The sequence below is a fragment of the Patiria miniata genome, unplaced genomic scaffold (assembly GCF_015706575.1).
Source record: "Patiria miniata isolate m_02_andy unplaced genomic scaffold, ASM1570657v1 HiC_scaffold_10, whole genome shotgun sequence".
Taxonomy (NCBI): Eukaryota; Metazoa; Echinodermata; class Asteroidea; order Valvatida; family Asterinidae; genus Patiria; species Patiria miniata.
In genome coordinates this window covers 12,406,567-12,421,950 of record NW_024037048.1, presented here as the reverse complement: position 1 = coordinate 12,421,950, position 15,384 = coordinate 12,406,567, and the positions used below count along the sequence as shown (strand labels likewise).

The 15,384-nt window shown below is 47.6% G+C and overlaps 1 protein-coding gene across 1 annotated transcript in view; it reads left to right on the top strand.

The window, feature by feature from the left end:
* LOC119738416 (probable ATP-dependent RNA helicase DDX49) overlaps positions 1-15,384 on the top strand; it is a 59,906-nt gene that overhangs the window by 40,991 nt on the left and 3,531 nt on the right. Inside the window, exon 8 of the mRNA XM_038213311.1 lies at positions 10,171-10,245. Within this exon, the coding sequence (XP_038069239.1) occupies positions 10,171-10,245 (75 nt within the window). The remainder of the gene's footprint in view (positions 1-10,170; positions 10,246-15,384) is intronic.

The following is a 15,384-nucleotide window of genomic DNA, read 5'->3' as shown; positions in this document are numbered from 1 at the left end:
GCCCAAAAAAATCTCGGTTTCTGGTATGCATGCGTGTCCGTGCGCGTCGGCAAACTTAAAAGGAAAAAAATCAATGTAATATGATGTCTCAAAACAGCCAAACTCGCTGGTTTGACTGGAATCCTGCTGCTGCACAATTTTAATGTGTTTTTAGATGGGGTTCAGTCAAGAATAAGCTGTATGTGGCCTCTGGGCTCCCATATATTTTACACTAACTTTCATAGTCGGGCACCATTTGCAGATGATGTTGTAATTTTGTAATTGTGTCTGGAAGCCAGACTGAGGGAAGGATGGTCGTGTATCTGGAACCTGTAAATGCTTTTTAATTAGCACAATATATAAGGGAGCAGACTAATAACCAGCCTGGCAGCTCATGCACGATGTCGATGTCCCTGTATGGTCTAACGTTACTACCGTTTTCTCTTGTTTTTGTCTTGATTATCCAAATTTCTGGTAAAATGTTCATGTCAGTCGTGATAGTAAGTGGGTGCAGAATTCTCAAGCTTTATGGCCTGACTGAGGTTATCTCAAACTCTACTCTGAAGGATATTTTTGAGAGTTTTAAGGAGATCAAAGCATAATCTGCAAGCGTCATCAGCCGAGTTTTGAAGAAAAAAAGTAGGGGGAAAAAACCCCCTCCATACGCGACAGTCACTTAATCCCCTCTCATCAGCCCTATTTTTATTGCAGCTTCCTATACAAATCAGTTTGCAGTTCTTGCGGCAAAATTTAACATGGACACTTTGGCCTGCTCTTACACAAAGTGATTCTTCCAGTGCTTTCGCTAGCCCTGCTTATCCCTGGCATACCTTTTCTGTTATAAACATGCAAGCATTTTGTGTATTCGTCTATGGGCTCATTAAAAAAAAAAAAAAAAGTCTACTTCACTCTACTTACCTGTAGAGCAACACTACTTATGCATATTCCCCCTACCGGCAGGTATTTTCGCTAAGAGTTATATACAATAGCGCCCTCTGGCGCCCTACCCATAACACCCCGCGGCATGCGTGCCTCGTGAGCGTCCTCTTTTCTCTTAGCGGCAGGTCGGGTAGGACGTGCGTGAAATAGCTCGCTGTTTGCCTCGTCATTTACTACCCTTTTTTGCGTTTAAGAGAAGTATTTAATAAAAGAGTTAGTAATCATTAGTTTGTAGAGTTTCATCATTTTCTTGGTTTCATTTATTTCATAAATATGAAGCGTTTGGGGAGGGCCGATCTGTCACTAACCGGAGGGAATAGTTCTCCCACGGGACGGACCGAGTTCTCGGGGGACTCTGCCGTTAACGCTCCGTCGTTACCGCGGCAGCAGTCTCTCGTCCGGCACCCTCAGCCACAGTCGGCTGGGGGAGTTGGCAGTTCCGCCGATCAGTTAAGGGGACCTCGGTCACCTTCTCCGGTCAACTCGGGCGGAACACCCAAACTAAAGGCACACTCCGGCAAGGTTCCCCTAAAACATATCTCCTGTGCCGGAGCAAAGCCTAAGAAGGGCCGTCAGGGCAAGCGTGGCTCGGCAACGAGCGCCGCTTTGGCACCTAGCCCTCCCCCGATCACGGGGCAGCCCGAGGGGACTAGCCGTCACACTTCGGTGGGCTCTAGTCACCCGTGCCCTCCCGACACGGTGCCGAACACCACTGGTTGTCGGGATGGGCTATTGCACGGGCTACCGGTCCGTCCAGCGCTCGCTCAGCCCACGGGGCCTGAGGCGCTGTCGGCCGGGTGCATTATGAGCGATACGGAGCCGGTCGCCCCGGGGGATCCCGGGCCGACGGCCCCCGTGCTAGCTCGCTCAGAGGGACTACTCTCGTCATCGGATTTTTTCCGTTGTTCGGGGGTCCCGGTGCCCCAGGTGTTTTCCGATTTCTCCTCGGACACACCTCGGGGCCGTTCTTCTAAAAAGAAGAATAAGAAGAAGAAGGCTGCACGTCGATCGCACCGTTCTTCTTCGGGTTCTGACAACTCCTCTGACCGGTCCCGCCGGGGCAAACGCTCCCGGGGGAGGACGCGGTTTCTAGAGCAGATTTCCTGCAGGCTTTTCAGTCGATTCCGATACGCTATCGGCTATGTCGGCAGGCCGCCGGGCGGGCCCTATTGGGGGGCCCCCTGCAGCGGTGGACTACGGCCCACAACCATCGGTCGTTGGGCCCGCATTGCAGTCTTCAGTCACCGGTCACGCTTGGGTGACCCGTGAACAAAGGGACTTACCGCACAGTTAGCCGTGCTCCTGGAGTCTTTATCTGCAGTGAATGCTTCATAGTCGTCATTCATTGGTCACGATTGCGTCGCCCAAGCGCAACGAGGTACATGTACAAAAATGAAAAAAACGCATGTTCATACATGTACATGTATACCACACATGGTTGCGCGCCATACCGGAAGCCCGGCCTACGGCGAACAGGACTTCACATTCGCCGGCCGTGGACCGCGGTCGCGTGGTCCGGAGACAACGGGACCTACCGCACACAGTTAGCCGTGCGCCAGGATTCCCGCTTGTGTTTAGTCTTCTCCATCTGCATAATATTATGTATATTATCTCCGAGGGTGTTGCCCAGCCACCACCGCGTGGTTCTGTACAACTAGCCCCTCCAGACGGCTCTCAGTCATCGGGGTCATTTTGGCCTTCGCATTCGGCTGATTCATCCGATAATGACGGAGAATCAGACCGGTTACAATGGCTGTCCATCGCGGAAACGAAATTCCGTTTGCTGCAGAGGGACATTACACGGGTACATGTACTTATTTAATTACCCTCCGCCGATGAGCCCCCCTCCGCCCGATCACAAAAATTTTCAAATCAAGCGCAGGACGGGCTCCATATCTAACAAGGACAAGGTGTTCCCCATACCTCCGTTGGATCAAATGTGAAACACATCGACAGCGGACAAAGTGGTGTCCATTTCTCAGGCGGGAACGTCTTTATTATTTTTTCTAATCCGGGCGAGTTTATTGCACCGATCCCACCGCGGCATACGCTACCGGGGTGAGGACTCGGTTTTTCGGCCCACTCATTACAAGCCTTGCAATTGTTCTCGGCTTTATTATCGGTCATACATGTACAATGTACACTGTATACGTTTTATACACGTACATGTACAATGTATTGCCAGGCGGGCACGTTAATGAAACGTCCGTCTTCGTTCAGTTGCGAGCCGTGATCTCTGTAACCCTCTACATTAATCACGGTTGGGTGACTCAAGGACAATGGGACACGCCGCGCTGTGCTTAGCCGTGCGGCGGTGTTTCTTGCTGTACTGAGATCGCTAATTTTTCATGTACATTGTACATGTGTGCATTACTTGTGTATGTACACTGTCCATTGTCTCCGAGGGAGTTGTTCAACAGCTGACTGTGGCCGTGTGCAACTCGTCCCTTCAGATGTGTTTTACGGTTCTCGTTTACGGGGTCTATTCGACTCTTGCAGGCATGTTGTGGACCACATTCGAAAGATTGTGCCTTTATTCAAACTGCCTGCTGCTCTTCAAGCAATTATGTGATCATTACCGTTTTCCGTTAGCGAAATTCGGTATTTTTGTTGTTGTTGTCACATCTTCCCTCTTCAATGCAGCTAAGTAAAAAACAAGCTGCCAGCAGTAGAGGGACCCCATTATTCAAACAGCTCTTCGTAAATAATACTCGCAGAAGCTTGCATACACTTTGCAGTAGAATAATAAAGTGGGTTCGGCGATACGCGTTCAGCCTCCCTCTTTACCCTCATGAAGTACATTAGGTTTAATGTTTTAATCTTGACTCGACAGTCTTAGCGGACGTGTTGACTGCTATTTTCATTATCAATTTCACAGTCTGCACTCAGTATTCTATAATTTTACACGAGTGCAGACCCTAGCAATCTTGGCCCGCCGGGGTAACATGATTGATGAACTGTTTCTCCCGTCAAAGGGCGCCCGCCAAAGATTCGAGTCCCACCTTTAAATTTTTAACAGACAAAGATCTTTTCTTTTGCGGGGGATATCGATGTTTACACAACAATGTACATCCATATTGGTCGATGTCGACTACATGTGGGCCAGCGCAGGTGAAGAACAAACAGTTGTTTGTTTTCTCAACTGCATACCTCTTGAAGTTGGCCCAGATGATTTTGTGTGGCCCCATGCCACATAGGATAATGTAACAACGATTTCGATTCGGCTTCAGTTGTTTTGATGATTTCCTTAAGTGACCTACCTGACTCATGACGACCTCCACCCATCTGTCTCGTAGGAGCTCGTCAGAGAGACTTTGAGGCTGACATCAATAACATCGGGCCAGCACAGTGTTGCGCCCGTCTTGTATTTCCCTTGGAAAGATGTTGATGAGATTTAGACGACTGTCTAACACATCAACATGGGGAATGAACCTTGGCCTGAAGGGTACACAACTGCAACTCATTCAGGCCAGAGCACTGAGAATTTCACGGTGTTCAAACCAAGATTCTCGCTGCAACTTCATGGTGGCTCCATCCAGCCTTTTTTCCGCCTCACTCCTGGCCTCTGCTCAGATAGTAAAGGCGATATGACTGCGCCGTGGAAACAAAGATTGGTGGCATTCACCTATTTGCTTGTATCGGCCCAGTCCTCACTGCATTCAGTGCAGGCCATGACCTGACTTGTGCAGTACCTCCTGTGGTTCGGCGTTGCCAACCTCACAAGGGTGGGCCTCTCACAGATTGCAGCCTAATTCATTAACTGTCATGGCGAACATGTTACCCTGCCAGTTAACTGCCCACCACACGCATCTAGTGGCGGATTGGTGAGGCCCTGTGTGAGCATCATTCAAGTTCCATTAACATACTTGAGATGCTGGCAGTCTCGGAGGAACTGCGATGTTACTTCTATATTCGATGTTGTGCCAGATGATCCTGATTCGATGTGACTTTGACGCAGTTGTAGTTTACATCGATGACCAGGTGGGCAGGCAGCCTGCACACCTGTGTACACTCACTTGAGAAATACCCCATTGGGTTTTTTTTTTTTTTTTTTTTTTTCCTCATAGCTTCTTGCTTTCGACGGTCCTCCTCCCAAGCAAGGACAACTAACCACATGTCAATCTGACTTGTTTCATGAACTAGTCACAGATTTCCAGGCTAATGCCTGAGGGTTCCTGGCCCCTATACATGTACATGGCACGCGAATACGATGGTGATGAAGACGGACAGGCTACTTATATACACCTTCCTGTCGTCTTCCTCTTATTCCTCGGGTACTTAATCAACTGGAGCAGAAGGATGACAAGGTCCTCTTCTTAACTCCATGTTGACCTCATTGATTGGTTTTCCAGGGTTATAACCATTCCATTGGTTCACCAGTTGGAGGTACAAATGTTCTTCCGAGCAGAACAATATTCTGTTCCAGCACAGCTTGGGTTTCTTTCACCCAGCTCCGCAGGAATTTCTCCTGATGTACTGGATACTGTAATGCTCTCCTGTTCACATCAGACCTTTCTCAAACAAGCTATGGCTTTTACAGCCTGCACTTGAGGGACTTCTAACATGACAGTAGATTACTTAATGTTAGTCAGTTGAACGTCCGTGTCAGTTAACTTAAGGGGATGTTTTAACACCCCTGAATTGCAGGACCTCTTCAACACCTTCTTATCCAAAAGTGTTATAGAGATCTTTAGAGTTCTGTGAACCAGTGAACAATCTCACATCTGTTTCATTGGTTCCTATGGTTGCCTTTTTTCTTTTCTGTTTTGTAAGCAGTTGTTACTTCTTGGTATACATGTAGTAAACATCTGTTTTCTGTATAATGGAGACGGACCACATCTGATGGGAACCAAGTGTGCCCATCCGATTCCTTACGGGAGGATTTTTTTTTTTTTTTTTTTTAACTAAGAATGTCGGAGTCCTCTTTACCTCCGGACATCTTTGTTCTAGGCATCAAATCATTGTCCATTCCAGATGGAAAATGTTGGTGCCGCTCATGACTTTGGCGTCTGATCCCTAAGGAAGGTTTTTTGAGCTAAGACGGTCGGAGTCCTCTTTGCCTCCGGATGTCTTTGTTCTGGGCATCAAATGATTCTTGTCCGTTTCAGACAGCGAATTTTGGTGCTGATCATGACTTGATGTCTGCTCCCTAAGGAGGGATTTATACTAAGGACCGTCAGAGCCCTCTGGGCCTCCGGACGTCTTTGTTCCGGGCATCAAATCATTCTTGTACAGACGGAGAATTTTTGGTGCCAATCATGACTTAAACGTCGTACATTAGCTGCACTGGGACGCTTTGAATCGGTCACTTGCAGTTGCAAATGTAATTGTCACGACAACCCTGCCATACCAACAGGCTTCTCGCGACACGTATTTGTCATGACAACCCTGCCATACAAGCAGGCTTCTCGTGACATGTTTTTTGTCATGACGACCCTGCCATACAGGCAGGCCTTTCATGACATGTATTTATCATGGTGACCCCACCATACCTGCAGGCTTTCATGACAAGATTGCCTGAAGGTTGGCTACGGTCATCCATGCAACCACGGACATATCAACGGCAGAATCCGTGTGATTGGTCCGCATGCACAAAATAGAAGGCAGAGCATGGGAGAACAGTGTTGAGGGCGACTGACTGAGCCCCACTATGTTCTCAAGACATTTTCAGACCGGAGACCTCCCCAGCATTGGTGTCTCCTAACTCTGATTCTTTATTGAACTCTGTACATGTACATGTGCATATTATAGTGTCTATATGTACCTGTCATGATGTTTTGCCTTTCATGATAATTTTTATCTTGTGTGCCCCACCGAACTCTTATGTGTAGGTATCGGTGGGCTGTAATTCATTACGTGTGATTCCCACGGGGATCACATCTCTGTTGGCATGTTGAGGCTACCATTATGACTAATGTCTTTATCATGCCGACCTTTTTGGGCTGCCTTGTCCACCCACATGTGGAGCGACGGGCCCATCCAGGGTTTACGCGTATTGTTACGTGCCCCTGTGAAAGCACAATAGCATCTCGCATGACCCACCTCCTTGACGGTGCTAGTCTATGCATAAGTAGTGTTGCTCTACAGGTAAGTAGAGTGAAGTAGACTCCCCCCCCCACAGAAGTGTGGTTGGGGTCTACGAACGAATACTTACCTGTAGAGCATCCCTCCCCCCTACCCCACTCTTCTCGATGCCTTGGGTACTTTGTTGTATTCCGACTTAGCGCTCGAGAAAAGAGGACGCTCACGAGGCACGCATGCCGCGGGGTGTTATGGGTAGGGCGCCAGAGGGCGCTATTGTATATAACTCTTAGCGAAAATACCTGCCGGTAGGGGGAATATGCATAAGTAGTGTTGCTCTACAGGTAAGTATTCGTTCGTAGACCCCAACCACACTTCTGTGGGGGGGGGGGGGGAATTCACTTGCCAACTACCGCTATGTGTACTTCCATTCTGCCCGTGTGAAATTCTGAACGGGAAATAGTCCTGTCAAAGGCCTAAATATTCACCAAATCACAACATAATACTGCTTTTAATATATAATTATATTTATGTTATACGCCAACAATAAACTCTTTATCGCAAGTTAGCTCAAAACACTCAAATTTTAATCTACAAAAAGTTGCTTTGAAAAAAACCCCACCTTTCCACTCCATAAAACATTAGATTTTTAGTATGTTAATTAGTGATTCTTCCTTCTTGTGAGAGTGTTAAAATGATTTCTATTGCAATTTGGTCTAGGTCAAACCGTTAATTGACCGGACTACATGTGCTAGTGTCAAGCTCACTTCATAACATTAACCTGTGTACATGTCTCCCTGATTATAAAGGATTTTGTCAAAATACATGCATTGTGACAAAACCACATGTTTACAGTCTGATAACAAAAAAATTGTTGGACCGGTTGACATCAAACTGTGTAGGTTCATAGACAGGGATGTGTTATTGATAAAAATCATTTGTTACGTAATAGTAACCAAAAATATATATGCCTACTCCTACATCCTGAGATCTGTCCAGCTGTTTTGCCTCAAATTTTACATTACATGTATCTATTACATGAAGTTATCTTCATTTTTAAAGTAATAAGATGATGGATTACGTAATTCTCTTGTGACGTCATGAATGTCATAATTTGTGCAATTTTGTGGCCACCATAACTCAACAATACGAAAAAGGTATGATTCCACTTTGTTGCACATTGCATTATTGGCCTGAAGGCATACCTGCTGGAACGTCAAGGTCATGTGACCATATTACTTTCAGTGTTACTGAAAGTGTTAATTTTAAACCCTAATTATCATATCTCACGAATTATTAATTTGGTGGGGTTGATACTTTACATACCATTCACCAACAATTAAAGATACATATATTAAATGATTATTACTGCGTAGTTTATTGTTCTAATGTTGGCATCATGAATATTTAATGAGACAATTTTGTGGCCACCAGGTACATCTCAACAATATGCCTAGGTATGATACCAGTTCTTTGCAAATTGCATTATATTGGCCTGAAGGTGTGCCTGCTAAAACGGCAAGGTCAAGTGACCTTTACTTCCAGTGTTTCTGGAAGTGTTAATTTTAGATTCTCATCATCATATCTCACAAATTATCAATCTGATGGGGGTATTTACCTTATACATTTATTAGCATGAAGCAATTTTCAAAGATAAATGACATTAACATCAACGTGCAGTTAATTATTTGAATGTTATGAAATCATGAATATTTAATGAGGCAATTACATATTTCACCATATCTCAACAATGCGATAAGTTATTATTCTAGTCCTTTGCAAATTGCATTATATTGGCCTGAAAGTCAAGGTCTTGTCACCCTTACTTCTGGTTTTACTGAAAGTGTTACTTTTTTACCCTAATTATTGTAGCTTCTGAATTATTTAACGGGATTGATGCTTCACATGAGCATGTAGCAATATTCAAAGATAAACATATTACATAATTATTACCATACAGTTTTTTGTATGGTGATCTTGTGGCTACCATGAGTAAGATACTGGTTTGATCCTAGTTTATTGCAAATTGCATTACATTGTATATTGGCCTGAAGGTGTGCCTCCTTTGATATCAGGGTCATGTGACCTTTACTTCTGGTTACTTATGGTAAAACCAGATGTGTAGTCATTAAAGATTTTTAATTTGCATAAAATGGTTTTTGGATAATTAATTTTGTACTATCCACATTACATATCTTGCAGGGTCTGTGGAGTGCCATAAATGTACGTCGGTGATATCAAAAACACGCTACAAAAGCGGTTCTTTGCTCATCGATCGACTGTCAACACCAAGAGACTGGACGTCCCCTGTTGGTCACCACTTCAACCAGCCTAACCACCATTCCATTTCTGATATGATTTTACAGGGCATAGAATCACTTGGCCATTGCAAGGACTCAGTTGGCTTCAGCAGGGAGAAAGTGTAGATGAATCATCTTTGGACTATTCCACCACTTGAGCTCAACATCCAGCTAGGCAATGATTAACCTTTCCATTTCGTCCTCCATTGACATTTGTTACAGATAATCCCGTGGCTAGCCCAGTGTCTTGGGGTTTATTTTCCCCTTTGTTGCCCCCTCCTTTCCACTTTACCCTTTGCCTCATTCTACTGTTTTCCCCCCTCCCCAATTATCACCTTCTTTTACCCCATTCACCATCACATTCATACACTCCTTTCTCCTCCTATACCCCAGCCACTTTGTACATTACCCACCATCGCACTCCTTTGTTTGTTCTTTTAGTCCTTGTTTATTTGTCCGTCCTTCATTCGTTCTTCTACTCCCTGTACATGTGATCGTCACCCGTGTTCGTCTGTCACGTAATTAATTCCTCTTAGTCTGTCCCTTATTTTATCCGTCCTTGGTTCGTTCTTTTACTCCTTTCCCTGTGACCTTCACCCACAATGGTCTGTCCTCTATTTAATCCCTCTTTTGTGTTTCTCCTCCCAACCCTGCATGCTTGTGAGTCCCGACATGTTTGTTTCTTGTACCTCTGTTGTTTTGCCTCTGAAGAATATCTTAAGATTGCAATGTCAGGCCGCATACATTTTGTTGATTTTTATATTTCAGGTCAAACCAGTCAGAAAGCAGTTTGCAGCAGTTTTATCATTTTCATATCCATATAATAGACAATCAAAACAACCATTATCTGTAGTTATTATTATCCGTGATTCACAATGGGTGTAGGTCAACTGCAATTGACCTAATCTTGCTCTTTTTTCTTTTGCGATAGGAAGAGGAGGAATGGCGATAACCCTTGTCACACAATTTGATGTCCAGCTGATCAAAGCTGTTGAAAAACTCATCAGTACGTAAATATTGGGGGGAAAAGACAACATACATGCAGTTAATTAAACAGTTCTATTATGGATTCGTAAGATTTGAGGCTTTGCATAGTGAAGATACTAATGAATGAAAGCTTTGCGGAAACACAATGTGCGAATAATATGGGTTCAGCACTGAAAAGTTTGATATGTTTTCTTTATTTGCTACTGAACGTTATAAAATGTTCGTGTCTACTTCACTCAACTTACCTGTAGAGCAATACTACTTATGCTTATTCCCTATACCGGCAGGTATTTTCTGCTAAGAGTTTTATACAATAGGGCCCTCTGGCGCCCTACCCATAATACCCCGCGGCATGCATGCCTCGTGAGCGACCTCTTTTCTCTTAGCGGCAGGTCGGGTAGGACGTGGGTTAAATAACTCCTGTTTTTCCTTACTACCCTCTTTTTGCCTTATAAGTGAAGTTTTTGATTAAACAACAGTTTGTAAGGTGTTTCATCGTTTCCTTGATTTATTTGTTATATTTATTCGATTATTATGAAGCGTTTGGGGAGGACCGGTCTGTCACAAACCGGGGAGAATTGCTCTCCCATGGGAAGGACCGAGTTCGCAGGGGACTCTGCCGTCAACGCTGCATCGTTACCGCGGCAGCAGTCCCTCGTCCAGCACCCTCAGCCACTGCCGGCTGGGGCATTGGCAGTTCCGTTGACCAGTTAATAAGATCTCGGTCTTCTCCGGTCAATTCAAGCGGAACATCCAAACAAAAGGCACGCTCTGGCAAGGTTTCTATAAAACATACTTCCTGTGCCGGAGCAAAGCCTAAAAAGGGCTGTCAGGGCAAGCATGGCTGGGGTACAAGCACCGCTATACCGCCCGGCCTTTCCCCGAACACGGGGCAGCCGAGGGGACTAACAGCCATGCTTCGGTGGGCTCTAGTCACCCGTGCCCTCCCGACACAGTGACAAGTACCACTGGTTGCCGGGACGGGCTATTGCACGGGCTATCGTACCGACCAGCACTCGCTCAGCCCACGGGGCCTGAAGCGCTGTCGGCCAGGTATACTATGAGCGACGCGGAGCCGGTCGCCCGGGGGTCCCCGGCCCCATGGCCCCTGTTCTTTCTCGCTCTGAGGGACCATTCTCGTCATCGAATTTTTTCCGTTGTTCGGGGGTCCCGGTGCCCCAGGGGTCATCTGTTTTTTCCGGGGCCTTTCTTCAAAGAAAAAGAACAAGAAGAAGAAGCTGATCGCCGATCACGCCGTTTTTCTTCAGAATCTGACGGCTCCTCTGACCGATCCCACCGGGGCAAATGCTCCCGAGGTAAGGACTCGATTTCGAGGTCCGATTTCCTGCAGGCTTTTCAGTTGATTTCAGCTACGCTATCGGCTATGTCTGCAGGCCGCCAGACGGGCCCGATTGCTGGCCCCCCTGAAGTGGCGAGCTAGGCCCCACAACCATCGGTCATTAGTCTCGCCTCACAGTCTTCAGTCACCGGTCACGGTTGGATGGCCTGGGAACAAAGGGACTTCCCGCACACAGTTAGTCGTGAATGCTTCACAATCGTCATTCATTGGTCACGGTTGGGTGGCCCAAGCACAACGAGAAATACCACATGTGGTTGGTCGTACACCGGAGGCCCGGTCTACAGCGAGCGCTTCACATGCGTCGGCCGTGAGCCCTGGTTGGGTGGACCAAAGACATGGGGATTTACTGCACACAATTAGACGTGCACCGGGATCCCCTCCTGGGTTGAGTCTTCACCCATCGATGTCTTTTGTCTCCGAGGGAGTTGACCAGCCACCACTGCGTGGTTCTGTACAACTCGCCCCGCCAGATGGCTCTCGTTCACCGGAGTCAACTCGACCCTCACAATCGGCGAATTCATCGGTCGATGATGATGAAGAACCAGACCATTTACAGCGGCTGTCCATCGCCGAAACGGAACTCCGTTTGGTGCAGAGGGATATGATAGAGGTACTAAAATTACCCTCCACCGATGAGCCCCCTTCGCCTGATCATAAATCTTTCAAGTGTAGGACGGGCTCCACATCTAACGGTGACAAGGTGTTCCCCATACTCCCATTGGATCAAGTGTGTGTGGAACACACTGACAAAATTATGTCAACGAACAGATGGCGTCCATTTCTCAGGCGGGAACGAGATTACTATCGTTTCCCGCATGAGGATTTGACTAATTATTTCACCACGCCTAGGGAAATTTGTCATCCAAGCGGCCCTTCGTGGACAGGACACGGGGCAAGCTTGAGGACACTTTGAAGAAGATGGACTCAGCTTCCCATTTTGGTTTGCGTTCAACTTCTTTCTTGCTTCTCCTCACGGAATATTTGGCCTTAGGCTATGAGGACGACTCGCCGATTCCAGCGGACATGCTGACTGCGGCCCTTCATTGCCTCGATCATGGCCTACGCTCCGTGCTTGACCAGTTCGCAAGCATGTCGGCTTTGGCAACCTTCACCTGCCGGGGTAACGTGCTCGATGGGCTGTTCCTCCCGTCGCAGGGTGCCCGCAAGAGATTTGAGACTCTCCCTTTGACTGGGAAAGATCTCTGTGCCGGGAAATTCGAGGACCATATGCGAGATGAGGCCAAACGTCTGAAGGCTACTGAAAAGATCAACTTCAAGAAGCCTCCAACCCCAACGACCAAAGTACAATGGGGTAAGTGCAAATTGTTTGTTATCCCTTGTCGCACCACTGAAATCTAGTCGTGGTAGTTTTCGGGCCGCACCGACAACACTTCCGGTGCGCGCGCCACGCAAGCTTGCATGTTCTCCGGACAACAACGGCCCCAGTCGGGCGTTGGCCCCCTACCCCGGGGGCTGGCGCAAGTGACTTACTAGACTCTTGGCGGTCGGACCTGTCGGAGGCCGTCTCCGAGACTTTGCGGGGTCCTGGGCTTTAATTACGTTCGACCGGTTGGTGCTCGACTCAATCAGTTGCAGATACGCACTCGAGTTTTCAAGCACCCCCCGTTGGACATGCTCGTTCGTCCAACGGTAGTTCCGTCCGACCAAACGAAACGCCTCTCCCTCGAAGGGGAGATCAACTCCCTCCTCAGGAGAGACGCATTCGGGCTTCATGTTGCCCAATCTTGAATTAAAAGCCCCTCAACAAGTTCATTCGGCCAAGACGTTTTCGCATGGACACGCTCAGAATGGGGAGCCAGCCTAGATCGGAAGGACGCGTATTTACACACTCCTATCAGACCAGATCATCGGAAATTCCTTCGTTTCCAGTACAAGGATGTCCAATACGAGCTCATGGTGCTCCCATTTGGCTTCTCCACCTCACCCCGAGTCTTCACGCGTATAGTGAAGTCAGTCGGGCCGTGCAACGAAAACAAGGTGTGATGATCTTCATGTATCTTGACGACTGGATCATTGTTGATCAATCTCAGGCGACAACGTCAGCGGCACTCAACCTGACATGGCGTCTTGCATCGGACCTCCGGTTTATCATCAACGCCGAGAAGTCCCACCCACGCCCATCCCAATTCCCAATCTTTCTGGGAGGATTGGCCTGTCCTACGGAGGAACGGATTGTGAACCTTCAGCGGTGTGTATCTCTGTTTCTCCTGACGACCATGGCCCCAGCACAGGCTTGGCTCAGGTTGCTTGGCCTCATGGCCAGTATGGTGGACGTTGTGAATTTTTGCAGGCTAAGGATGGGCCTCATCCAACTGCACCTGCTGTCGTTCTATCATCCCAGTCGTCACCACATACATCATCTGGTGGCGACTACGCCTTGGCTATAGTTACGCACCTCCGTTGGTAGCTCGACAGTGCCAACCTCACGGAGGGGCGCATTTTTCACAATCCCAAACCGTCGGTGACCATCACAACAGACATGTCACCTTCTGGCTGGGGGGCCAACCTCCACCCGCGCCAAGTAGCGGGTCGGTGGGGCCCCGAAAACTACTCAAAACACATAAACGCACTGGAGATGCTGGCAGTCACCAATGCTCTCCAACGTTTTCAGACATCAGTGATGGGCCAGGTAGTCCGCATTCGATGCAACAATGTGACAATGCCACAGTGGTGGCCTACATCAATCGCCAAGGGGGCACGAGATTTGCCCAGCTGTGTGCGCTTATGTGGGAACTCCTCCATTGGTGTATGCGCCACAATGTCACACTCTTGGCAATTCATCTCCCAGGTGAGGAGAACGTCACAGCCGACACTCTCTCCAGGGGGTGGGTTGTTCCAACGGAATGGACGTTGCGCCCTCAGATTGTCCAGTCGCTCTTCCTACTGATCGACCGGCCTCATGCCTCTTGGAGCAACCACCAATTAACGGTTTACTGCGCGAGGATCAACGACCCCTACGCATGGCAGACAGATGAACTGGCGATACGATGGGATAGATTACTTGCCTATGCCTTCCCCCCGTTCTCCCTCATACCTAGGGTACTGACCAAGTTGGAGCAAGAGGACTGCAAGGTCCTCCTCATAGCCCCTTTTTGGCCCCGTCAGCCATGGTTCCCAAGACTCATCAAACTCTTGGTTCACCGCCTGGTGATTCTTCCGCAGAGAGCGGACATCCTGTTCCAGCCCAGCTCGGGTTTTCTTCACCCGGCCCCGGAGGATCTCCACCTGACGTGCTGGGTATTATCACGCGATTCCTCCGCACGGCGGGCCTTTCTGAACGAGCTGCGGCCATTGCAGTCTGCAGCCGGCGAGTGTCTACCAGGAAAATTTATGACAGTAGATTACGCCATTTTAAAAAATAACAGCGTTGCTGTTGAAACCCCTCAGCCAGAGTCAAGTTATCATCCGGAAACCATTAACTCAAAATGGTGATCTTGACCTTTGACCCCAGATTCAATCCTGACATGCCTGTACCAATGGGAAACCCCCTACTGAAGTTAGACACCAAAATCTCATTTCCAACTCAAGTTATCATCCGGAAACCATTTACCTTTAACTCACCACAGTGACCTTGACCTTTGACCTTTGAACCCCCAAACCAATCCCAACTTGCCTGTATCCAAGGGCAACCCCCTACCTAAGTTAGACACCAAAATCTCATTTCCAACTCAAGTTATCATCCGGAAACCATTTACCTTTAACACATCACTGTGACCTTGACCTTTGATCTTTTGACCCCCAAACCAATCCCAACTTGCCTACTTCCAAGGACAACCC